The sequence below is a fragment of the Struthio camelus genome, chromosome 14 (genome assembly GCF_040807025.1).
Source record: "Struthio camelus isolate bStrCam1 chromosome 14, bStrCam1.hap1, whole genome shotgun sequence".
NCBI classification, from domain to species: Eukaryota; Metazoa; Chordata; class Aves; order Struthioniformes; family Struthionidae; genus Struthio; species Struthio camelus.
The window spans coordinates 17727514-17753877 of NC_090955.1; the positions used below are offsets into that span (position 1 = coordinate 17727514).

The following is a 26364-nucleotide window of genomic DNA, read 5'->3' on the forward strand; positions in this document are numbered from 1 at the left end:
GAAAACGAGCGAAGCGGTTGTGGGGAGTCTCCTTCGCTGGAGATATTCCAAACCCGTCTGGATGCGATCCTGGGAAATGTGCTCTAGAGGACCCTGCTTGAGCAGGGGGGTTGGACTAGATGGTCTCCAGAGGTCCCTTCCCACCTCGGCCATTCTGTGGTAGAGGGGGTTCCCCGGTGCCGCCCCGCCGCTGCTCCCTGCGCTGACGCATCGGAAATAGTCTGCTGCGTGCGCCAGGCTTCTTCGTGTCCTCGAGGAAGCTGAGGAGGCAGGAGGTCTGGTGTGCGACGGGGGTGCTCTTCATTTAACAACTTCTAGCTTAAAAAAAAAAAAATGGAAAAAAGAAACTGTAGGAATACCTGTGTATTCCAGGAGAGCACGTGGGTACTTTCCAGCATGCAAAGTTTGTCATTTTAAGAGCAGCAGGCTGATGTCTGCAAAAGTTGATGTTCCTTTATGGCAACTATTGGAAAGTGAGTCTTGCCCTTTGGTTAGAAGCATTAGTGCCGCTATATATAGCGTCTGCGTTGCACGTGTATTTTGTGTTGCACGTGTATTTTGCAACTCGCTTTCTTTTCTTCTCTGTTTTTCACAATCTCCTCATGATGATAGTAGCAGCCTTTAAAGCTGTGTTTAGTGCAGACTGCGGCGTACGTGAGCACAGCTTTGGCCCGATGTGCCCTAGCATAATTGCCTCAAAATACCGTTTCCAACTTACTTTTAGATTTCAGTGCCTTACGCAATGCCTTAGAAGCACATCACTGAAATTGTATTAGCTGTGCTTGCGGGGACTTTGGTGCCAGGCCTCAGTCTTCCATGGAGTATTTTGGTTGGCTTTTAGCGGGTGTTTGGCAAGACCTGAGGTGGGCGAGGGCAGCTTCAGTACTGCCAGCGCAGCTCCTGCCGTAGGAGCGGTCGGTGTAGCAGTGGGACGGTGCTGACTTTTCCCACTTTGCCTTTGATTATTGCTTTTTCTGGGTTCTCCTGACAAAAGCGAAATCACTGGGGCAATATATTTCAAAATATGCATTATAATTGCCAGTAGCAGAAACGCTACCCTGCATTTTAGTAAGACGATGCTCCTTATCACGCTTCCCTGAAGCTAGTCATCCTTAGTAAAGTCTTCGCTTTGCAACAGGTTCACCCTTGTCAACCAATTTTTAATCAAAATTTGAACATTAATTCCCATCCGTGCAAATTTCAATATGTAAATAAAATTATTTTCCAGTTTTTTAACTTCTTTCTGGAGAGCCCTAATGAGAGCGCTCATTTCAGACAGCGCTGCCCTTTCCCTCCCAGAGAAGTTCAGCTTTTTTTGAAGTAGGCTTGCATGTGTTCCTTAGCTGCGTTCCTTTTTTACAAAGGAAAGTGAGCACAGGTGGGGTTACAGTAGTAGCCGTAAAAGGCGTGTTGTGCCCCAGCCCTGCGCTGTTGTAGAGCGCCCGCTCCGCCGTCCTTCAGCGCGGCTCCATTTAGTAGCAGCGCTGTGGTCCGGCGAGCCCCCTCCCCTTCCCACAGTTATTTCCATGGAAACCCGTCGAAGGCATTCTGCAGCCTGAAAACTACTTTTGCTCTTTCATCGTGCAAGCTGGCATTGTCAAGGGCTGAGTGTATTCCTGCAGCTTTGAGTGAATATATAAGGGGCGGGGGGGGGAAGGCTGAATCTGGATGAGCAGTTATTATTTGGGAGGCCCAAAAGCAGGAAGGAACGGGCAACCTTCAAGTGACCTAGTGTCCGTACGCTGCTTAGTAAGGAAAAACAGTCGGGCTTCGTTAATTGATTAACTTGGAGGGAGGGGGCTCGCAGAACTGCCGTTCTGTGAAGTGAATGTGGCAATTTACTGCCGCGGCTTCGGGGCGGGGGGAGCCGGGCAGATGGCTGGCCGCGCTTTGCTGGTGAACGGCTGGTAAGTGCTCGTGCTGGGATCTGTTGCAAATCTTGCTTTCTCATGGAGTCCTTAATGTCTTTTCAGGTATCATTTAGAAAATGGTGTCTTAACAGATGCCTGCTCTTTGAGTGTATTATGCGTTTGTCTTTTATTGGGGTAGAAGTGGGCATATTTAGCGGCATTTAACAGTGTGTGTTCTGTGCGAGCAATTGAAAATCTGGTGGTATAGCATGTGCTGTGTTTGCTGCTGTAATGAGCTGGATTGATTTTATGATCTTGACAGTGCGTGCTTTCCAAAATCCGTATTTGTGCAGCATTTCCGTGTAGATATTGAGAGGATTTTATTATATTGGAGCAGGCTAAGGCTATTTGTTTGCTGTGTGTGATGAGAGTGGCATGTGGAGCTAGTAGTACTTGGTAAAAGAAAACCAATTGCTTGCAAACAGTATCTGCAAATTGGGAGGAATGAAATGATTTTGTAAGTAATTATTTTTAAACGTTCTGAGAGCAGAAACATCTGTCTAATACAGCAATTGTCAGAAACATTTCAAAGCGTCCTCGTTTTGTATGATAAATTTGACAGCTTATTGTGTTTAGTTTTCTGCTTGTTTCTGTTTTCCTGTTATCTAAGCACATGAATCACAGTGCAATCATAGTATCGATTAAAATATTCTAGAGACGATGCCTGATCAAAGAATTGTGTTGCCGTTTGATTGGCTTGTGACAAGCTGGCAGGATTTTTGTTTTTCCTCATGTTATTTGGCTGGGGAGGTGTAAAAATGTAGCTTTCTTCTGAATGTGTCTGAAGTACATAATGGCTGTAAAGTCACCATGACAACATGGGGACCTGGATCAGATTTTTCCCTCTACCCCTTTTCTGTTTTGTTATTTTTTGACTATTTGTCATTTATGCTTTCTGAAATGTCTGAAGGAATATCTTACAGCTCCTGCTGGTACGGTGCTTTTAACAAGGTAAACTGTTTGTAGGGTTTTACTGATTAAACACTGTTCAGTATACACAGTGTATATAAAAATATATTTATAATGTACTATAGAACTAAGGTGGGATCCAAACAGGGACATTAGCACCTCCAGTAAGAGTTAGGTGTTTACATTTCCTGTGAGTCCAGTGTTGCAACCCTGAAAATTTCTGCTGAGCTCCTGCATGGTCCTGGAGGTTCCTGTGTTACAGTGGCATTGCCCCGTGGGACATGGCGAGTCTGGGGACTGCTGAAAGTTATATATAAGCTAATCCATAAGAGCATATCTGTTCAGACAAGGCTGGACTTGGCGCTAGCTAGAGGATGGGGCAAAAAAAAAGGCCAATCATGGTCAAGAAACAAAGCACTCTTCTACCTTTCTTGCGCAGGGTACTGAATGTACGTACCACATGTGGACAGGGTCAGGCTGCTCACAAGACGGCTGCGATAGCCGTTCCTTCCTGCTCTTTGGGGCTGACTAAAGATCCAGGGTGGGTGAGACTTAGTTCAGTTTCCTCCTCTATCTCAGACTGTTCAAATTTCACCACTCAGTTTTTTCCAGCCTGCTGTAGGTGAGTCTGTACAGGGCACTTGAAGCTCTCCTGAGATGATGGCTCTGTTTAGAAAGGAATGAAAGATTCACCATGTTAGAGAGGGTGTGCAAGGAGCAACAGTGCCTGTGGCTTAGCATCTAAGACGCTTGGTTGGCAGTGGTGGGAGACCATCTGGAGCCTGGTCCCCTCTCCCACGGTTGTTGGCATGCGCACTGACTGAGACAGGCTCACTTTGGGGTCAGTGTTTTGAGGTGACCAAGCTAATTCGCGAATCTTCTAGGGAGTGTCCCCTCTGAAGAGCAGACATATTTTCTGGAGATCTTTCCCTAGTGCTTTCTCCTGCCTTCTCTCAGCAGGGTTTCTGGGATGGGAGTGGAGGTATTTGTTTCCTGTTTGTAAGAGCGGTCTGTGTAATTTATAGTGGAGTGAGTGGAATAACGTGCAGTAAGCTGCTGCGTGTGTAGGAGATGTTCTGTGGAGATGGTGTAGGTGACCTTTCAGTGTCAGCATAAGAGGGTGATTAAACACTTTTAAGATATCATAATTCTTGAGGGGAAAACCCCCATTGTAATTTGGATAAATTGAAGTAAAACAACATTGTAGTTGTCACTTGTGCCTTATCCTGTGTAAATCTTGAGGAGAAGCATAGTGTCTCAGACACCTTCCAAGAACATATGGGTTTACCTGCCCTTGTGTCAGTTGCAAGCGTGTTTCAGTATTAAGTCCATTGAAAAGCAAATACAACATGACAGAGGCTCTTGTCACCATACCTGCCTGACATGAGAAAATGAAGAGCCAGAGGTTTTTTCCTCACGCCCATCAACCTGATGTTTTTACTTGCTGCCATGTGAAGTAATAATATAATGATTTTTTTTTTAATTTGGAAAAGTGATGAGTTCTATCTAACATGTGGGTTGAAGCTCCAGATAATGTTTAACAGGAATTATCCAGAGCTTTGGAGAACTGGACCCTTTTCTTTGACGTAGAAGAACCACATGTCTATGTGACACAGCCTTTTTCCCTTTCTCCTTAGCAGTACTTAGATTATAATTTTGACTGTGGCAACTGTGCAGAAAAGCCAGTGCTTTGGAAATTAATCTTCAGTATCTGAGAGCAGTTTTTATTTGAGCCAGAGGCTCAGAACAGTGAGATAAATCAATGCTGAGAACAACAAGTAAGAACAGGAGTCTGATGGAGTTGGGTTATGCAGATTTCTTTGGTTTCACACCTCGCTTTCAAGAAACTTAAAGCTAGAAAACCCACCTTATGTGCCAGAGGCAAAAAGTTGAAAGTCATGACCAGAAGTAGATCTGAACTGATCACTCCCTTTGGGTCTTACCTATTCTGTGTACCTAGAAGTATTAGAGTTAGATGAGATAATCATGCTAACTAAATTCTTTACTTAACCAAGAGGGTCACTGTTTTGCTTTTGGGAATAAATTACTCCCTTCTGTTCCCAGCGTGTGAGCCAGGTTTGGTACTGTGAGGCAATCCCAACCAATCCTTCCCTGCTGTTTGCAGTAGTGAGGGGAAGAGAGGTGAGAGATTCTCCCTTGTTCAGGTGTAGCCTGGGAATAGCAGGGTGGTTTGAAGTGTGTGAGTGTGATGTGATAAGCTTTTTTAGGAAGACGGAGTGAAGGCTCTGTCCTCTTACTTGTTAGGAGATGATGTGCTCACGCATATGTGCCATTGCCATTGGACATCCATACATCTACAGGGATTTGACAGATATGACTGAAAACCTGTTTGTCATTGCAGGATTCATGGTACTGAAGGGTCCTGGAGATGGAAATTATGCTTTTTACACTATCTGATGTTAGCAGTAGTGCTTTAATAGCCCACTGATATTCACCCTAAATCAAGACGTTCCCCCCACCATTCATTGTGTCCCTTTTGAAGTGGGATAAAGAAAATTTGATTTCGGTCTTCTCAGGTCCAGAATGGAACCCGTGTTCATTTGCAGTATCGTTTGGAACAAGCTGATGTTTGAGCTTGGCAGTAGCTTGCAGTGTTATCTTCTTCTTGGTCTTTTCTTAATATGAGGGGGGTGCTGGTTTACAGACTGCCACAAAGAACCTTTGTGTAATAATCCCTGTCCCGGGTCCAAAAATTCTCTCCAGGTTATAGGATGCCTTCCACTTTCTCCCCCCTCCCTTCCACCAAAACAGAATTAACAATTCATTGTTAAAATTGAGTTCTTTTTTTCTAGAACTATTGTTCTGTGCTCTTTATCTTTTTTTTTTTCCCCCCCCAAAATGTTTTTATGCTTACATGTTTCCACCAGAAAATCAAAATAGGATATTTTCATTTAAATATGGAATCAGCTGAAGTTTCATTTCCACTAAAAATGTGAATGTGGGAATTATAAAAGCCCTTGCCACAAGAATGATAGTGAGGTCTGGAGAAAATGCTTCACTGCTTATCAAAACTAACTTGTTTTTAACTTAGGTTAAATGTATCAAATGACTGGTCAAAATTTCATGGTCTGAGGATGCCAGATGAAACTGTGGTTATTTTGTTTGTAATGATGAATTTGTTTTAAAAACAAAACAAAACAAAAAACCCCAATATTTTGGTGTGTTTTTCAATACCGCTGATTCCCAGTGAAAGCATTTTGTTGCAGAGCAAGAGATATTTTTCTGTATTTTTCTTTTTCGTGTTCTTAGGTGAAAGTAATTGATACACAGTGCCTCTGCATGCTGGCCAGTTGTGTTGCTGTAAATCATACCATCTCCCAGGGTTCTGCAGAGCACAGGACTTGTCAAAATTGTTGCACTAGAGGTTGTGCCAAGGTAGAAAACATTTTAGAGTCCAGTTCCGCGTTCTGCTTACTGTGGCCTCACTGGCTCCCACCAAAAGTGCAGCCTGCTTTCACATCACTTCCCTGTGTGTGGGGTCAGTTGGATCAAAGCAGAGTTGGATCAGTTTATTGATCTGACAGAAACCTAATGACCAAGATTTTGTGCGTGTGTGGGGTTGAGGAAGCAGGGCAGGATGACTCCTTTTGTTGGTAGTCCAGTTAGACCAGGTTAAGTGTGATATAAAGCCGCACGTGCAGTCCTACCATCTGTATCTTGCACGTGTGTTAAATTCTGCCTTCTAACACAGTATTTACCATTTCTTTCTGCTACTGAATGGTCTGGTGGTGTTAAAATGTTATGTTTTGGAACTGTTCCTGTGAAAAGCGAAGTGAATGGCAGTTGCAATTAAGTGTAGCACGTCAGCAGCTATGGCGCACAGAGAACTGATGGAGTTCACGGCCCAATCCTGTGAGGTGTTAAGTTTTCCTTATAAAAGGGCTGCCTAGTGCTCTTGTGTTGTGTTAAGCAGCCTGGATGGAGAAACACAGAGCAGGAGGTTCGGTTGGTCATAGGATTGATTGGGCCCTTAAAGAGTTAAACATATAGAAGTACTAGTCGGTGAATATTTAGGTCACGGAGGGCTGAGACTGGAGAAAGGCTGAATGTTACTGACAGCTGGTGGCTTCTACTTTGGTAACAGAGTACTGGAGAATGTCTTCTATCTAGTATTAACCTTAGATTTTGAGTTTCTAACTGTACTTTCTCTTGTCTTTGTGTTCTTAGTTGCATTTCTATAGCTTTGCAACTGATAAGGTATGTAATGGGTCTCTAAATGGGCTTCCTGAAACCATTATTTGCATCTGTAATCATGTCTCTTCATCACAGCCCTTGTCAGAGAGGAGTTCCCAATAATAGTAGGTGTCATGAAGTTTAAATATGGAGAACTTGTCTTCTATGTTGAAGCAACGCTTACAAAATCCAGTGTCCTGCTGACTTTGTATCCCATAAACCACTTCTGAATCATTATTTTTAATCCTGCTTTAAAAAATGTAGGTGAGTGTTTACATGGTGCGTGTTGTAATTGTACTCATGTGAGCAATCCCCCTGAAACCAGTGGGGTTACTCACATGTCTTGCCGTTTCAAGGTTCAGGCTTCAAAACTGCTCTACTGTCTTGCAAACTTTCCTGGGTACGGTCTGCAAGAGTCAGGCTTTGTCTGCTGCATCCTCAGGCTGCCCTGGGCCAGACCCAGCACAGAGGCTCTATCTGACCACGCTTGCCTGTGACTGTACCTATGTTAAACAGCTCTTTCTCTCAGAGGGACTTTCATCTAAGTGTACTCATGCTCGTATGGCTATAAAACAGAAGTTCATTTGTGGTTGAAGTTCAGATGTTGTCCACGAGGGCTTCTCACTGTGAGGCACGGTAGCAGAGCCCGTATGCCTGGGGACCACGTCATGCAAGAGTGTACTTGCAGAGAAATTTATGACTTCAGTGTTAGGAGAAGGATCCACTGGATAAAACTTACTGACAGTGCTGTGTTAGGAGGACTTCTCTTCTTTTATGGTAGCGTCCATATTTATATGGAAAAAATAGGATGAAATTAAACAAGGGAAACTATTACATACTTGCTGCTCTAGCACTACCACCAAAAGTAGCCATTTATCTAAAATGGTAAGAATCATTTTGAAAGTAGATTTATTTCATGCTTTTTTTTTAATGTGCCAGAATTTGCAAGTTGTCAATTCAATGAAAATAATTCTTGGTAATTAATTCTTTGTGTTTATGATTAGTTTCTTGTCTGCTTCAAGAGAAGAGTGTCTGTATTTTAGAATGAATTCTTTTTTGCTTGGCTTTGTTTAAAATCGCTCAAACTACACTAATATCTTCAGTGTTCCTGGGAAATGAATAACAGCTAGGGTAACATATAAACCCTGAGTAACCCAAACAAAACCCTGCTCTGATAATTAGAAAGCTAAATTTAAATGTCAGGGGAAGACAGGCAAATAGTCCCATTAATGATGGTATTTTTCCTTTAGTTCCATTGAAATTTAATTATATATACTTTTTTTTTTTTTAAACTTTAAGGTAAAAATGCATAGGAAACACTTTGCAGAAGGAACTTTCGTGTCTTCCTGCTTTTATACATGTCTGTTTGGCAGTGGTTTTCAGCAAGGACAGATCAAGACAGAGGCATAGGTGGTTAAATTAAATGGCTGTATCATCACAATTGAAAAAGACATGTAGGTGACAGAATTGAAGCGGAGCTATATTTAGCATGTTCTTGAAACAATGAGAGTTTTAGAGAATGTCTGTAACCTTGTTCTGTAAGACTGTTCTGTCTTTTACAGGGAAATAAGCCATTTCTACTGTCCACGTTCTACTAGCAGCAATCTCTTGTGCCTGTGCTTAGCAGAGCGTCCTGGTGGCAACTATTCATTAACTGTTTTCTATTATTATTTAAAATAGAGAAATAGAAGTTAACAATCCAGAGCCCAGAAGTACTCAACTGAGCTTGTTGGCAACTGAATTATCTAAAGAATACATTCCAGTTTATTCTTGCAGTTGTCCCACGTTGCGTTCCCAAAATACAGCAGTTTGGATGAACGTTTGTTTTTGCATTGAGGTGGGGTGAGAAAAGAGAGAATTTTTTCAGAGTAGGGAAAAAACTGAAAACTGACTAAAGCGTTCTCTCAAATATGATGTGAATCTGTTCATTAAATTAATGTGAAATGGCTTTATTTCTAAGCCACTCAATTAAATCTAGAGGGACATGAAAGTCTTTCAAAGTATGCCTTTGCTGCCGGTTTGAACCGTGCCCAGGGAGAAGGGGTGAAATCCATGGTGTCAGAAGGCACGCACGGTGTTTGCTGAAAGTTGTCTGTTGACTGTAGTAAATAAATAAATTGAAAAATGTCAATAGAAAAGTATTTAAAAAGTGAAGCTGTGTGTATTGGGAACTTTCTACGGGCAAATTTTCAAAGCTTTGAACAGTGGTAGCCAGCATTTGCTTACTGATCGGCTTAGTTACTGAACTGAGTAAATAGCGAAAAACACTATAATGTGCTCTCTTCGTTCCCTTCAGCTTCATCTCCGCTCTCGTTTTGACTGCATCCTATTGTCTCCGTGATGTCGCTCATGTTTTTAAGCAATTGTCAGGATACCTGATTGAGCGCCCACATTTCAAGTGGGCGATGTTCCCATCCCTGCACAGTTTCTATATTTTGTTATGCTTCAAAACCCACAGTTCCATCGGCAAAAAGTGGTCGTGCTGTGCAAATTAAGAGTTGTCCTGCTGAAGGCAGTGGAAACTGTTCCCTCCCATGATCTGCTGCAAGTGTGGGTGTCTCTATGCTGCATAGTTTAACTGAAGAGTGGGAGGAAGGGGAAAGCAAGGACGAAGAAGGCACGTTTAACGTCCCACCAGTTTATCAATATGGTGTTGGTGGCTCCAGTGGTGAGGCAAAAAGAAAACTTTAAAACCACTTTGAGAGAATAGTTCCTCTGACGTGCATAGATGGATCCATTGCTGCATATGAGGTAGCTCTAAATAATACTGTAAATAATAATTTAGGGAATTATTCAATATTTCAAGTGCTGCAGGTGATTACATCAGTCATCTTTATTGTAGAGGACTTTGGTCTTCAGCAAAAGGAGTACTTTAGACAGTACCTGTGACAGTTAAAATGGTTTCCTATTGACAGGACTAGGAAATGAATCCTGAAGAAAGGCTTGTTTGTCGTAAAAATTCTCCTATTTCCCCATCTATACCAGCGGATCTTTAAAAACAAAAAAAACCCCTTCTACCTACAAAAGTTGCCTTGCCCATGTCCTGTAGCTATCATGGCTATAGCAAATTCTGGGTTTTTTTTAATTGGAAATTTATTTGTGCGTTGAGTCCGGGGTGTGACTGGCTAGAGAGTAACTTTCCAGTCTATGCTTGCTGCAAAAAAACTCGGGTCTTGCCCGTTGTTTGGCAGTACATGGAGGGAACGGCAGGAATGCATACTGCGGTTGGGATGTCGATCCAGATCTGAAAGCTAAACGAGGTCTCGGCTGTAAATCAGAGTGTGGGGTGCTCACTAGGCCGTAGCTACTGTGTCAGCCAGTACTACTGGCATGAAATTGCATGATATTAGCCCAAAATGGTTTCTGTACTGCCAGATCTTCTGCTGAGCTTTTGGGCGAAATTTTGGGTAGGGAAGTCAAAATAGAGGAAAAATTCATGTTTTGGAACGATCAATTAAAAATGTCTTTGCCACAAGCTTAAACATGATAATAATAGCAATGATAATGAGACTGATATGAGCAAATGGAAGAATAAAAGCTAGCCTACAAATACAGATTTCTTATGTTTTCTTTGAGCCCTGGCCAATCCAGCTCCTTTCATGAATAATTTTCTACCTGTGTATTTACTGTTTCTCAACATAGCCATGCATAATGTAGCCTACTGGCTTTTCCAAACCAGTACGTTCGTTTCTTGCCAAGGTTGAAATATTGCTTTCTTGTTTATCCTTCACTGATCAAACCACTATTAATACTTTTCTTGGTAGTATAGATTACGATCCTTTCAAGCTTGGTAATTGCATAGTCTTCAACGTGCAGGAAAATTTCAGCCATTGTCTGCAGAGTGAGGGCTGGCCGCCGCTGAATAGCGGCATTCGCCGGGTGCTCGAGCTCATTCCAATTCATCTGTGAAGAATCGGATTTTGGATGTTAATTATCCAGAGAAATCAGCAATTGGTTCAAACATTGTTAAGGTCAAAGCAAAGAACAAATAGCTTCTGCGAAATATGGCATTGTGAATAGTACTGGTACTATCTGCTGTAATCCGTCTGTCTACCTTTGCAAGTGTTGTGCAGGAAGATGAGCTTAGCTTTCTGAGATAATTATCCGTAGTAAACACTAACCTATTTCTTCCTCAATATTAAACAACAAAGGAAAAATTCATCAAGTATTTCTGTAAAAATAAAAAAACCCAAGCTAATTAAAACCTTGCCCGAAGCTTTTATTAATTTTAGGATTCTTGTTTATAGTTTTATGCTACATGAGATGTGTTTGTGAGATGGGGGTTCAGTGCTCAGGGCTTCTTGAAGGAAACTGCACGCTGGAACAAGTTTGGGAGCTCATTTACATGAGATGGCCGGGGGGGGGGGGGTTGCGTGTACGTGTGTATGCACAGTGGTATTTACACTACAGTAACAACAACAGTGGAGTGATTGTGAGATAGGTGGTGAATGCACATTTAAAATAGATTTTTGGCTTTTTAAATGCCATTTGGTGCTGCTTTGCAGACGAGCACATTCTTGCTTGGGACACTACTCCTAACATAGTAATAACCTTTAAATTTTATTCATCTAAGAAATGCATGTGAATGGCTGTGAGATATATGCAAGCTCTTTAAACCAGTATTACCTTTCGCTTTTGTGATGGATAGCCAAAGATCAGGGCTTGAATTGTTTAAGAACAGCTTTCTGCCAAACCACCTTGCTACCCAAATTGCCTTGCTTCATCAAATCTGGTCCCTTATCTAAGAACCTGTAAGGTAAAGTGGATTCAGAAGTAGTGAAGTGTTTCTCTTTGGGTTTTGGATGAGTGCTGCTTAGGAGAACGTTTTATTTTTGTTTAGTGAGACTTCTTTCCCTTTTCAGTTCTTAAAAGAAATTTTTGCTTTTATTGAAAACAAAAAGCTTGAAAAACTTTCTAGAAATGAATCTCTTTCCAATTTTAACCTTCAAGTAAGGTGAGAGAAGAGAATTTTCTTGCTGATTCTGCGGTGCTGGATGCAGAGTCCTTTTGTGCTATTAAACCTTGCATCTGTTTTCAGGTAGCCTGAAAATGTGAATTGAATAGAAGTAGTTGAGAGGCTGGTACTGGCCTTTGAGACACTCCTATTTGTTTGGCTCTTTTGTTTTATTTTGTTTTTAATTTGTCCTAAATCAGTTAGGAATGCACTAAACCAAAATAAGAATTTTAACCTTTGAAGAGTTCAGGAATGCAACTGGTTGCAATCTAATTGCAGCAGACTAGGAAGCTGCCTTCTCTCAGTTTGGCTGCCGCTCTGGTTAATGTGTGAGCTGCTGGCCTGCCCCAGTTGTGAGATACAAGCTGTCAGCTTGAAGTTGCTCATTCTCTTTAATCACGTAGCTGGTGATGGCAGGTTTTCTGAGGAGGCAATAATTTGTTAAACTGCAGGAACTGGAGGTGCCCATACTCTGAGTCCGTTGTCGAATGAATCCAGGTTAGGCTGATGCGGTGTCTTGCCTAGAGTAGGCATCAGAGAGGGAAGAAAGGCGGTTGTTTTTCTTGGCATTAAGCATTTGCCTATTTTCTTCCCGTTGCCTGCTGATTTCTGGAGAATTTATTGCTAGTATCCATCCAGTGATGCAATGTCAGGTGGAATATGGATTTGTACCTAATGCAGGTGAGATGAAAGTTATCCTCCTACTAGATAACTAGTACCACATTGTGGTGATTGTGTATCTGTAAAATGGTGCAAAGTGCCACCCATAGACAAATTAAAATACTCATTTCTACAGCCATGCTGCAAGGGAAATTAAAGGCTATCAGTTAAAGTTCAATAGGAGCAGAATGTTTCATGTGTTGCTGGTTCTTGCTTACCTTCTTGTGGCCTTCCATAGTCGCAGATTGACCTTCCTTCACAACACCATCCTTCTCAAGGTAGTATCTTCTTATAATTCATCATTTTTACTGTTTTAACATTGTGGCTGTCACTGCAGTGTCTGAGCGTTCCCAGTGCGTCATCTGCTTGTTCCAAAAAGTTCCCAACCTTTTGGTGGTCTTCCCTCTATGAACAAGAGGGAAGAATTGGACATGGCAGAAAAACTGAACTTCAATTCAAAGCTAGAGTAAATTGCCAGAACTTGTCCTTGCGCTCCAGATTCTCCCTGCCATTTGTGCTGACCCCAGATCACAGGGAGGACCATGGGAATCTAGTTATTTCTCCATGGATCGCCAGTTTTTCCACTCGCCAGTCCAGAACAAGCTCTTGATGTATTGCATAACGACTCAGCCAAGGCAAGAATAAGTGTCTTCACCCAAACAGGTTGCAATGTGTTTGTAGCCTGTTTGGGCCTAACCTTAAAGGTTTATACTAGTTCTGCTCGCATGGGTTTGCTCTGTGCTAGTAGGTTTTGATTCCTGAGGGTAGAGGTTCCAGTCTTCTATCTGTCTGTAAAATGTCACTGAACATCTATGGCGTGTTATAAATAATAATGGTAATTATCATCTCACAGTGCAGTGTTTTTCCCTGGGGAGAGCAGAGCCTCCTTCCCCCACTGCTCCTGGTCCCCGATGTCCAGATGGCAGGGGCTTTTCATAGACTTGTTTGCATCTTCTTTGAACACCAGAGCTACTTGATTTGGCAGCCTTTGCCACTTCATCTGCAAACGTTATGAATCCTGCAGTCTGCCTTTCAGGTGAATTGTAAGGAGGAAGAAACAGTTTTTAGGTTTAAAATGTTTTGTGTGTGTTTTTTTAAATGCTGAAAAATTAATTTTGAATTATACCATATTTAATATTCTCGTTTGTATTTCTGACAGATCACTAGGTTGACAGACTTTATGTCGCTAAATGCAACTATGAGTCTGTATTCACAGAAACTAATATATTGTTATGGCTCTAGCTTTTATATTTGTACTTCTGCAAATGTTATGAAAGAAAATATATTTTACTCTATACAAAGAATGAAAAACCACAACTTATAACGCAGTCTAGAATATGTGAAAATTTGAATTTTAATTACTGTAAAGAAGCTTATTGCTGTTATTATTTTGAATGATTTAGACAGCTAGAGTGCATTATTTATTTACCTGTAGTCTAACCTGTGTAATTCCATCATCAGATGAAATCACCGAAGTGAAATATTTGGGGGACATCTCTGGTTGGGTCACTTATTTCAACAACTGCATGTACTTTATACTATGCACTCTGGAATTCAAATATTATTTAATTATACTTTCAGATGACTTTTAAAGAATGCTAAAATAACTGAAACATTTACTAGGAATCTCCTAAATTAAACTTGTCAATGCAAAAAAAAGACCCAGACGTTACAATGAAATTATATGCTGTCTTTCCCTCTTCCCCCCCCCCCCCCCCCCCGGTCATGCTTTTCATTTATCAAATGCATCTGCTGCTTTCAGAGAGTTGAAAGTTCATTTTGTATTTCTCTGCGGAGCATCCTGTGGTCTGTGCCTTTCTCTTGACAGGAACGTGTTGAGTTTACTTTCATAACACTTTCCTTTGGTTAAGGAGCGTCATTTTTCCCATGCAAAGCCTAGAAACTGAGATATACAAAAACATTAAAACCCAAGATTAGGTTAAACTTCAGCCTAGAGTGGATAGCGTCACGGAGAATCTCCACCTGAAGGTTAATCTAGGAAAGCTGAGTTAGAAAACTGTCAGTGAGAAACAAGCGTTCAAGAGATTGAAAGGGGCCTTCTCAGATTTGGCTGTTTGTGTCGGTTTAGGAGCGTGAGGCGGTATTTCCTGCTGAACAAGAGCTCTCTAGTTAGATTACACCTTTAATATCTTTGTGGAGGGAAACACATCTGGGGCTGGAGCTAAAAAGGGGCAAGCAAAGAATTGCTGTATGTTTCATGTATGCGCATGGGGGAGACTGGAGCGTAGACTGGAGGAGCAGCAAAGGCATGTTGCCTTTTTGCGCGTCCGCGGATCTGGAAATGGCTGCTTTCTGGTAAGGAAAATTATCACTACGGTCAAAGAATAGCTTTCCTAAATACCTGTTTAGAAAAATAAGGATTTAGAAGTTGTATCCCCTTATCTAGCCAGAGAAGGAGCACCGTGGTGAAAATACACCGCAGATCCCAAGCTGAGTTGGTGTGTGTTGAAGCCAGTTTTAAAGGAGCAATCAGAAAATCACCTGCAGTGACTTTTACTGAGAAATATGGCACAGGCCGCAGTGACCTGAAGCATACCTTTGGTGTGAGAGAGAGCCCTGGCATATATTGCTTATTTATTTGTTTGCTTTCCGGAGGCAAGGTGGATTAGAGGGCAGGGATAAATCCTCTCCGGTCTGTGACCAGCAACGCAGACGGATTAAGGAGTTTTTTCCATTTGTCTCCAGCGTTATTCTAGCTGGGCTGTCGGCGCTGATGCCTCTCGCGGTGAGGGAAGTGCCAGAAAGCCGCTAGTCAGAATTGCTCGGGATCATTAGCGCAAATGACCGTTTAAATTTTAAAAAACGCCCCAAGCCAATGCTTTCTGTTTGAAATGGCCATTTTTCCTCTGTCCCTGCCCATGGCAGTATTTGGCCAGAGCGCTCCCAGCCTGGCAGGCGCCGGAGGGTGGGCGGCCGGTCGCTCCTGACGGGTTTTTTGTGTGGTGGTTCTTTCCTTTTTTTGTGTTTGACGGCTCGCAGGAGACCTAGCGAGCGTTAGCAGAGCGCTGGCGAAGCCGCAGGTGTACTAGTTTATTTTTATTGTTTATTTATTGACCGATGATAACTGTTGCCCACTTTCAGTGTAAAGATTTACACTTTCAAGAGTAAAGTATTGTTGGAAAGGGCTTCTCGTTCAGAGGCTGTGCTTGTGATGTTTGCGGCAGTTAAGGCTAACTGAGGTCAACATATGATAAAATGGAAGCTAGATGATAACAAATTAATGAAATAACATTAACCCGTTTTGAGGTCTTGACCTCCATGAAAAAATTCATAATTCATTATTTCAAAATTTCATAACCATTGTAAAGTTCAAATGTAATTATTTTATCATTTTACTACTATTTTGTGGACAATTGTGATAATTATATCAATTATACTTTCACTATCAATGAATGGAAAAGATGAAAATTATGAGCTCATAAGAGCCATTCATTATTTGGAATAATCTTTTTCCACTCTTTTTTTCTTTTACTGTGAAAATTCTTTACACTTTCTTAACGGCGTCAACATTTTTTTTTGTAATCGCTTTTGTTCTTAACTTCCCCCGTTATTTCCAGTTGTCCTTTCTCCTTAATGATGCAGCTTTGCCAGCAAGTGTACATTGTATGCCCAGAATATTCTCCAATAAAAGGACAAGATAGATTAATGAGGCAAAATCTCATGAAAATTAGTAATTGTTGAAGCAGTGAGTGCCATGTGGTAAATGGTATTTTGTGTAATATAACTTTAAACATAAGCATTCAGGTATGTCCTGGGCAAGTAACATAGTTTATAATTATCCTTATTATCTATACAATTGCGTTTGAAAAAAAGGATAGTTGCCAGTTGCATTTCATGAGATGGTAGACCAAACTCTTGGTATTTTTTAGGACTGAAAACCGTCACATAAGGAAGAGAAAGTGTATATTATTTTCAAGGTATTAATTTGAATGAAGAGGTTGGGCTAATGATCTGATTCTGAAATTGTTCCCTAAACGTTCATCTTGGGTTTCACTTTTCTTTAAAATCATCACTAGTAGAGTTGTATTTTGGTTTTGAGATTGTGTATATTTTATTTTCCTTTAGAACAAAGATTTAGCAGCCAGTCGCAAGGGTTTTAGTACTTGAGATTTCTAACTGCCGTCCAAACGATCATCAAAGTGATAACAAAATGTCCTTGTTTTCACATCTCGTAGTTACTGATTTGATGAAAGTGCGACTATAGATAAAAGGAGAGATGAAATAGTTGCTGCAGATGTGATAAATTAACTGGAGTTTCCCTGGAAAAACCACTAATAGTTCCTTTTATCGCAGCTTTTGTCTCCTAGTCCGTGTTACAGGCCTTTGAGTTGTTGTTACTTTATTTGTCACTTGCCAAGGTGAAATAAATATAAAGGATGCTTTATACGATACTGTCGTTTCTGGGGTACAAAATACTGGGGCCAGTTCAGTGGTTTTCAGTCTCTTCCAGTTTATTTGTCCCTAAATTGTTCCCATTGAACACCTTTTACCTTTCTGGGTTCCTTTTCCTTGTCTTGCTTTGGTCCTTAGAAAGAGACTGTCGGTCACAGAGTCCAAGCAAACAAACACACACACACCCCGCTGGTCTAGGCTAAGATGATGTTTAGCCCAAGCAAAATAATGCTTTCCTCTTGGTTCCTCCCTCTGGGAAGTTCGGAATATGCTCCCGTTTGCCACAGGAGGGCTGCTGTCTCGACTCACGAGGGATTTGGGGTTTGCCTTGCTGCAGGAAACAGTGCCTTATCTCGGCCACCCAGCCACCAGCGTGGACGCTGAGCAGTCTGTCAGGGTAGCTGCTTTAATGGATGCCTGACGTTTATATTTTAAGTAATGTGCCATTGGATAGGAACTGAGGAAAATCTGGCTTCCCGGGACAAGACGAGCGAGCCCCAGTTTGGCAAGGGTGAATAGGGTGGTCCGCAGCAAGCACAGACGATGAGGCTCCTCCGCTCCTGGAGGCTTGGCCCATGCTGTCCTGAATGCAGAGAAGTGCTGTCTGCTCTAGTGGCCTGAGCCCATCAAAGCCTATAGGCCAACAGTTTCTTATTGGATAAGGCTCAATGTGCTTATTTTGTTTAAGACCCTTGTGGAGGCCTAAAGTAGTTGCAAGGAAAAATTTCTGAATATGGCCTTATGAGGGAGCTAATAATGAGCGGGTCCTAACACCCAGCCTGTGTAGTGCAGATGTGTTTACTGCAATTGCACCTGTGGTTGCAATACCGGTGCTTATTAATGGATCTGAAAGGGAAGAAGATTGCTTGAGCATTTCATCTTTCAGATTCATAGTAGCCATATGTGATTGCTTTATCTTTGAAGTACGGGAAGAGCAAGTGGCACAGAGCTGAGGACGCTTTTGCTTTGGTGCAGTTAGTGCTGTACAGGCTTTTACAGGTTTCTCTGTTTCTGTTATTCTTGTGGTACAATGGCAGTTCCGTCTGCCAGTGTCACAGCAGAGGGCACCACCGGCTCCTGATCCTCTCCAGTTTCTGTCTGTGTTCAACCTCATCAGATGAAAATACATGACTTTCTCTGACTCCTTTTCTGATTAAAGTGATTTACCCTTAGTATTACATAGAAAAAGAAGTCCTGTTGTTATTTTATATGTCATCCGTATATATTCTTTCATGTGTCTCCCATCCTTGGAGATATTTGAAACCTGACTGGACAAGATCCTGAACAATCTGCTGTAGGCAACCCTGCTTTGAGCAGAGGAATTGGCTGAGACCATCTCCAGAGGTCCCTCCCAACCTCAGCGGTTCTGTGACTCTGTCACATTCTGTAAAGGGCAGCAAATTTCAAGTGGAGAGTTACCAAGCCAGCAGTAAGAGCTGAAATATGTTCTCCTTTAACGATTATTGTGAACTGTTGGAGTTGCATCATGTGAAACTGTTCTTTATTTTGCAATGCACAGCCAAATAGCGTATCAATTTAAAAATAGTCATTATGCTTTTCAGTAATGAAGCTGATACTTCTTAACTTCTACAATATGAAGTTGACAGCATGTTATGATGATGGAGAAAAGCCAACCCTCCCATGAAAAGGTGGTGGCATCTGCAGAACTTGGTTCTGTAGCAAAAAACTGAGCTCACAGCCTCTACCTGCTTTAATTTAGTATCTAAATAGACTTTTAAATGAGCAGAGGATAATTACTGGGTTACCAAAACTAATAAAATATTTCAAGATTAAAAAAAAAAAGCCGGTTAATTGGGTCACTGCTGGAGATGCATTATATTGTCATTAAATGTTAAGTGAAGGATAATTTTTACTGTGTATATTGGCTAACCAAGAGTTTACTCATAGTAATGTGTCATTAAGAAAAAATTCAGAAGCATATGAACCAAGCAGTGTGAAAGAAGCTTGCAGATTGCTCATGTCATTAGAAAAAATTGAATAAGCTTCTAGTAAAATGGGAAATGAAATATATGAAGCCTTTTTGTATGATGCAGCTTTAAATGGAGGCTGAGGTCGTGATTATAGTGATTAGCTATTTTCTAGCCTTTGCATTAATCTTGTAAATCACTGGAGGGTGGGCAGTGTAATGCTCTTCTGCTCTTTTTCCTTCCTACCATGAAAATAATCCTGGGAGTTGCAGATCTACCATCTTTCCCTTTGTTTAAGGGAAAGAATCCCCAAAACACTAAATCACCCAGATGCAAGTAATCTGAAAGGAGCAGATCAGAATGGCTTTGGCTGCGATAATTTGTTTGTGTCTAACCTGCATAAAATCTTTTTAATTTCTGCAGTAATGGATTGCTCTGGTATTGCAATTCCTATATTAAACCAGTACAGATGTGAAGTCTCAGGAGGGTTATTAACTTGAAATATGCTCTTTGATTTGCATAATCGGTGTAATTATAAATCAGGACTCCGTCATCACAATGGAAAAACCTGTTACCTGTCAAGAAAAAAAATGCTCTGTGTTCATCTAAGAAGAAAGTCTCAGGGATGCTGTGTAACTGTTTTGCGTACCTTCCTTCATCGTGGGTCCAGCGGCATGAAGTACCTCTTCCCAAAAAAGAGGCCATGTTCTGGGCTTTATGGGTCAAAAAAGACTGTCAGTTTGTTTGATAGAGTAAATGATAACTTTAACTTAGGAAATCTGTGCTGCAAATGAGTTTATAGTTGCAGCTACATACTGCACTTCATCTGTGGTGAACTTTCAGCTGATTACAATATTTCCTCAGATTAGGGATGCAGTGTGGGATGTTACCTTTCCAGGGACTAGGGGCGATCCTATGTAAGCATCCTACCAGACACATGCCAGCTAAACCTGGAAGCCAAAGCTAAACTGAATTAATAACCAGAAAAAGATGCAGTTTCCTGAGAAGCCAGTTTGGAGCCCCAGAGAGGAGGGAGGAAAACATTTCCTGCATTTCTGTTGTAGAAGAATGTCATTTTATTTCCACCCTTGATTACTGAATTTCCTGACGTGCGCTGTGAGCAGCCTTACTGGTAGGGTTTTTATCACATGTAATGTCAGTCTAGCTGACATCTGCCCCAGGCTCCTCGCCTTTCCGTTGTCACTCTTCGTGCTGCAATCGCTACGTCATTTAACCTACTTTCCTTAGTAGATGGAAGAGTCTCCCATTTTTTCCTTTGCCTTTGGTCTTGGTGTCACAGAAAGTTACTATGACTATTACTTTAGCCTAGCGTAATGCAATTAAGCCGTTCAGGGGGAAAACTCAGCTAAATGCTTCCTCCTGAAGAATGAGTTTGTCTTAGCCTGTCCTTTTCATTTTGATAAACCATACAAGTTCTTAACATTGCCTTCCTGTTGTGGAGGTTTAGTGGCCGGTATCCCACACTGTTTACTTTCTGCATGTCTTTCTGAAAAACAGACCGAGTGTTGATTTTTGAGACAATGAAGAACCATAGGTGAACTCAAGAATCTCCCTCTTGTCAGTGAATAGGTCTCCAGCACTACAGTGAGAAATTAAGCATCTTTTTTATTTAATTGAAAATCTGTCTCCTCTGTCCTTTGCGTGCATTTCACTTGTGGTTTGAAATTATATTGCAAAAGTTTGAGAGCAGATCTGATGAGATGCATACAAGTTCTGAAATGTCATAGAAATGCTATTGCATTGAACAGAATTACAGGAGAGCTCCTTGGGGGGAGTAAGTTACGAAGATGAAAGCTAAGAGCAAACTTTGAAGGTGTACTGAGTGCAAGCAAAATAAGAATCACTTGAGTACAAATTTGTCACAAAACAGCAACAAGGAACTTGATAGTTGCCACTTAGCAAATGGAGAGAGGCACACATTTTACCTCTGACATCACTCTGAGGTCATTTGCTGTGCAGATTGTAACACTGCTCTCTGAACTATTGTAACTGATGCAGAAACAGATCTCAGAGCTAAAATGTAAAGCCTTTGAATTAAGCCACATCAGAGAACACATACGGTTACTTAGAAAAAGCAAACAGCTCTTCCCCCTGCAAACTCCAGCTAAGTTTAAGTTTTCCTAGAAGCTTATTAGCCAAGAGAGAATTACATGTGGCGGTTTTCTGCTCTTGGTATTTGCATGGATCTAGTGTTTGGATAGTGGTGGCTCATAGGTAGGAGCTGCCTCACAGTGACTGGTCGCCCTCTGAACGATGTGGGCTGAGGCTGGGCTGGTCCCGGGGCTGCGAGCAAAGGGACTCCGGAGAAGTCAGGTTGCCTCCCCGTGGCGAGGTGTCCATAAGGCATGCACAGGTTTGGGCCTGACTTTTGTAACGGAAAGAAAACTGACGCTGAAGAAAGCGGACAACAGTTTTGTGATGATCTAGGTTTATGTTAGCAGTGAACTCAGTTTGGTTTTAAAAGACAACTTTTTTTTTTTCTTCTTCATTTCTTGTTGCTAATAACCTCAGAAGACCGAGGATAACCAATTGCTGACTGGGATACCACATCCTGTTTCATACAGGAAAAGAAAATATTTTTGTTTTGGGGTTTTAATATGCCTATTGTTAGTTTTGACAGGGGAATATACTCTGTGATGCTTTCCTTTGGTTTCTTTCTTATTTTCCTTCTAAGTGAGCATATTTTTATTCTGTTTAAGATTATTCTCAGTATTATTTTTCAGGCCACTACTTCCAGTCCTACAACCTCTTTTTAATCTCCTCTATCAGGAACCTAGTCTTTGCTTCCTTTTATCCGCTAGTTTTCTTCCTTTGCTTCATTTCCAGCGAGGGTTGGCTTGGCAGCCAAGCCTCCTTTCTGCAGTTACAAAACTCCTATTGCTTTTTTGTTAGGGGAAAAATGTCCTTCCTTCCTTATGGTTAATGCTAGATTCTGCCTTTTTGTCCAGGAAGGTAGTTTAAAGTTTCTCTGTAGGCAGTGGATTGATTTGATCCTGTGTTACACTTCAGCAGCTACTGGCGTTTTCCTTTGGTGCCAGTGTGAAATATCGGCGCAGTCCCCGAGGGCTCTGTGTTGGCTGTGTACAGTAGGATGGCCGCTGCAAAAAGCATACAACTGCAAAACAGAACCTGTTCGGGTTTTTTGTCTTTGTGTTTTTTTTTTCCTGTCACTCATAAATGTTGTTTCTCCTGCATGTTTATAGTATGTAAACATAGAGCAAATGTATCTATAGGGATTAATTTTATAGTCAATATTTAACAGTAGCTTGTCAGCTTAACCATGTCTGCATGAGAAGACCTAGTGACCAAGGTGGAGAAAAGCAACTGCATCTGACTGTCCAGAGCCTGTGCTGGACATCTTGCTGCCTGCATTTAACTCTCAGTACAAGCAGTGTGTCTACACTACAGGCCTCCAACCTGACTCTGCGCCATTCACCACAACCCTCTGAGCTCGGCCATCCAGCCAGTTCTCAATCCACCTCACCGTCCGCTCGTCTAGCCCACGCTTCCTGAGTTTACCTACGAGGATGTGATGGGAGACAGTGTCCAAAGCCTTGCTGAAGTCCAGGTAGACAACATCCACTGCTCTGCCCTCATCTACCCAGCCAGTCATTCCATCCTAGAAGGCTACCAGATTATTCAAGCATGATTCCCTTTGGTGAATCCATGCTGACTACTCCGGATCACCTTCTTGTCCTCCAGATGCTTAGTGATGACCTCCAGGAGGAGCTGTTCCATCACCTTTCCAGGGATGGAGGTGAGGCTGGCAGGCCTGTAGTTTCCTGGCTCCTCCTCCTTGCCCTTTTTGAAGACTGGCGTGACATTGGCTTTCTTCCAGTCCTCAGGCACCTCTCCACTCAGGATGTGGAAATAAAAGCAACCTTGCAATGAGAGGTACAGTGATGGTACTGAATTGTAAGGAGCTGTGTGTACCTGTAATGTCACAGAGCCACTAGAAAGAGTTATAATCAACAGTGAAATCTTGGCCCCTTCTAAAGTCAGTAGTAAAATCATCAGTGGTCAGGCAGGTATCATTAATTTCAGTGGAAATTACATATCTAAATATGTTTGTGGATCTCCAGAATGAGCATGTGGTATAGCTACACTTAGTAAGTTAATTTCTAGGAGATGCAATGGGCAAGTGGAACTAGTTTAGAGAGGGAGAACATAAAAAATCAGGGCTAAAAGAACTGATTTATAAAAAAATATGTTTATTGTGGTTCAGATGGTGAAACGCAAGGGGCATAAAGAGCCTACCAGTACTGTAGCCATGAATTATGTAGGTTAGTATGCAGTAATTTCCTTTAAAACAGTCTGATGAGGCTAAGGGTGGGAAATCTCGAGGTAAACATAGGTAAAACACTGCAATGGTGATGTTCAAAATAGTGACCCTCAGCGCACTGTAGAAATGTCTATTAACGGAAGTGTCTTCACCTAAGACATTTAAAAGTACTCAGAACAAAATAAAAGTGCACCAATTCCCAGAACAGAAATGTTGTAGCAGTACAGGTCTGGAGAAGTTATCAGTCTTTTTGTTCTTTGTATACACAGATTTGTTTGGCTGTTTATTTTAGCTGTTTGGTTCTTTCTGTGAAAATCCTCTTCTGCATGTACGTATTTGTTGTGTTAAGTGTGTTGAGCTGAATTTACCAAACCTCTCATAGCCTTCCTCAGACTAAGTAGTTTGGCAGGGTTTGCAAACTTTCTGTATTTTTCTCGTAAGGACACAAAATAGTAGCTCTTCTGTGGGACTCTGGGGACTCTTCTTGCCCAAAAATGAAACATTTCATTTTAAATAGACAAATTTTACATTTTCTTTCTCTTCATCGTTTCCCGAGATGTGATTCTACCAGGAGAGCTGTAACCAGGAGGAGGGGGAGAAGGAGTGTTGAAAATAATTCTCAAAATCTTTTTGTGGAACTTTTTTAACCAGTTCCATGCCATTCCTATTTAATTACATTTGTTGTCACTTCTGTGGACTGTTTCACAGCAGAATTAATAACTTTACATTCAGAAAGCTCTTTAAATACCCGGATCTAGCCCTTTTGGGAAGATTGCATGGGATTACATCCGTGGGCACTGCCCGCGTGCTACTCATCTCCTGGGGGATCTGTGTAACCTGCTCTTACAGAGCTTCGCGCTGCGCAGAACTGGGAGTTGTGGTTTCCGTGTTATGTCACTGCTATTGGCAGACATTTTGCTGTTACCGTTCTTGCAGTAATGTTGAGCTGTATCTAAACAGAAATCATTTTAGAGAGGTCTGGCTTTATTGTCTTTTCTGCATTAGAAAGATTCAGGACTCTAAAACATCTGCATCCTACTTAATGCATTTCAGGCACACATGAAACTTGACCCAAAGAGCGTTTTTTTGCCGACTTGCAGCAATCTCCCTTAACTTCTGCTTAGTAAAGCTCTGCAGTTCATGCTTGCCACGTTTATAGGCTTTGCGTTACCTAACCACATTGATCATAGGAAGTGGAGGTCAGTTCCTGTGAGCATGAGGCTTTCCGCGCACCCAACTAGAAATGTTCTCTACTGTCATTTTAAGACATGTTATGAGAGCTGCAGCAGGAACTGGTCTCCCTTATTTTTGGTTATCTTATGATTTGAGCGAATAAGAAAAACGTGGGTGTCTGCTTGAATACAGGTAAGTTATGTGCATCTCTTTTGACATAAAATCTCAATCCATGTCAGCTTCTTGCTTGCTTTCAAACAAAATGTTTTCTTGATTGTGTCTATTTCTGAAAGTTTATGGTGATAGCTTTGCTATCACTCTTTTTACTGAAATTGACTTTTTTGGAATGCCAGAAAAATAGATGTCATGTGAAATACGTGTTGTTAATGCTGTTCAGCTTAGGTTGATAGGAGGGCATGCGTACAGTACCATCACCCACTGGTTTAAGGGCAGCCTGAGCCCGCTGTCCCACGCTCTGTCATGCAGCACCTGCAGTGCTGTCCGAGCAGGAGAAAGGAGTCGAGCTTCAGGCTGAGTGACAGCAACTGGGCAAAGTCATAGGGATCTGGGCATGTCCGCTCTGCTAGTGCGTTATGGGTGTAGGAAGAAGAGGTGAGTTTTGCAATAGATTTGAGGAAAATGCTGGAGTTAATTAGGCAATGTAAGAGGGGGAAAAAAGGATGTGCCAGGTGGCAGTGTGGGAGAAAGGATCTGTTGCCCGTGCTCAGCTGGGCAGGATCAGGAGCAAGGCTGGTGCTGGGGAGCAGGCGAAATTGCAGAGATGACAAAAAACTTGAGCTTTGGGGAGCTATAGGTCTGTGGACCACTTTAAGGATGACGCTGGGTATTTTGTAGTTGACTGGAACAAGCAGGATGGCGTTGTGCCGTTATTAGAGCTGACACCTTTCTTTTGATTCGCAATACAAATTTCATTGCGGTGCCGCGTACTTAACACTTGTGACGTTGTCTCTGCACGCAGTCTAGTGAATGCTATTAGCTTCCTTAAGGAGGTCTTTACACCCCAGTGTCTGTAGCCCAGCCTGAACGCACAGGACAAAGCATTATACCACTTGGCCGATTCCTGCTGGCACAGGGAAGACATGCTCAGCACCTTTTAATTTGTGACAGAGTTCCTCTTAGTAGGATCTTTTTATCCAGAGGCATAGGTTAACGCTGTCCACCTCGGGGCCTGCTGGTGAGCAGTAGGTTTCTGACTTAAGAGTAAAACTAGTCTCTCCACCTTGAAAGGGTTTTGCTATGGAGGAAAGGATGAAGATAGGGCTCACCTAGCTACTAGTGACAGTGCTAGGGAATGCCCAAGCGGATGTGTCAGTTGACAATACAGAGTTGCTTGAACTGTATGCGATGAAAACCTGCTAGAGGAGGTTTCTAGCCAGATGTTGGGAAGAGCTCAGTTCCTGTTAAGATGTCTAGACAAGGCGCAGCTTTCAAAACAGCTCTAGATATTAACAATGGAGGGGGTTGGTTGTTTTGCTTTGTTTTTTAAAGATCTGGCCATTTTGGGGTATGTACGTGGCTAGTTGCTTAGACTTCTGTTGACTGCAGAAACGTCCCCTGCCATTACATGGATTTTGTTGTTGTTGTTGTTTTTTCCTGGAAACAGTTTTTAATCAGACTAGTGATGGTAGTTTACCCTTTTGATAACCACCTCTATTTAGGAAAGGGGATGCATGATGAATATTACAAAATCAGGTTAGAGAAGGAGGGCTACTACTAGGTACATCTCTGGAAGTAACAACCAGTTTGCTTCTGGAATAGTTTCATTTCTTGAGGAGAGAATAGAGTTACAGTGTCTTTCCATGCTCTTGAAGTTGGACCTGATGGATATCATGTTACACTGAAGTTGCCTTTAGGGGCTGTTGACTTCATTGATGTTGCAGAAGGTGTAAATCAGCAAAG

At 41.8% G+C, this 26364-nt stretch overlaps 1 protein-coding gene across 6 annotated transcripts in view; it reads left to right on the top strand.

The window, feature by feature from the left end:
- The window catches only part of FGD3 (FYVE, RhoGEF and PH domain containing 3), a 117436-nt gene that overhangs the window by 31068 nt on the left and 60004 nt on the right, over positions 1-26364 (top strand). Inside the window, exon 1 of one of the 6 annotated variants that reach the window (XM_009688183.2) lies at positions 1648-1907. The exons of 2 other annotated variants lie outside the window; for them this stretch is intronic. Coding sequence is in view for 1 of the 4 variants with exons in the window: in XM_009688182.2 (XP_009686477.1) it covers positions 22877-22883 (7 nt within the window). In the remaining 3 variants the exon portion in view is untranslated. Of the gene's footprint in view, positions 1-1647; positions 1908-22861; positions 22884-24471; positions 24637-26364 lie in introns of those variants that run through there. 3 more of the 6 variants (XM_009688185.2, XM_009688182.2, XM_009688186.2) reach the window with 3 other exon arrangements.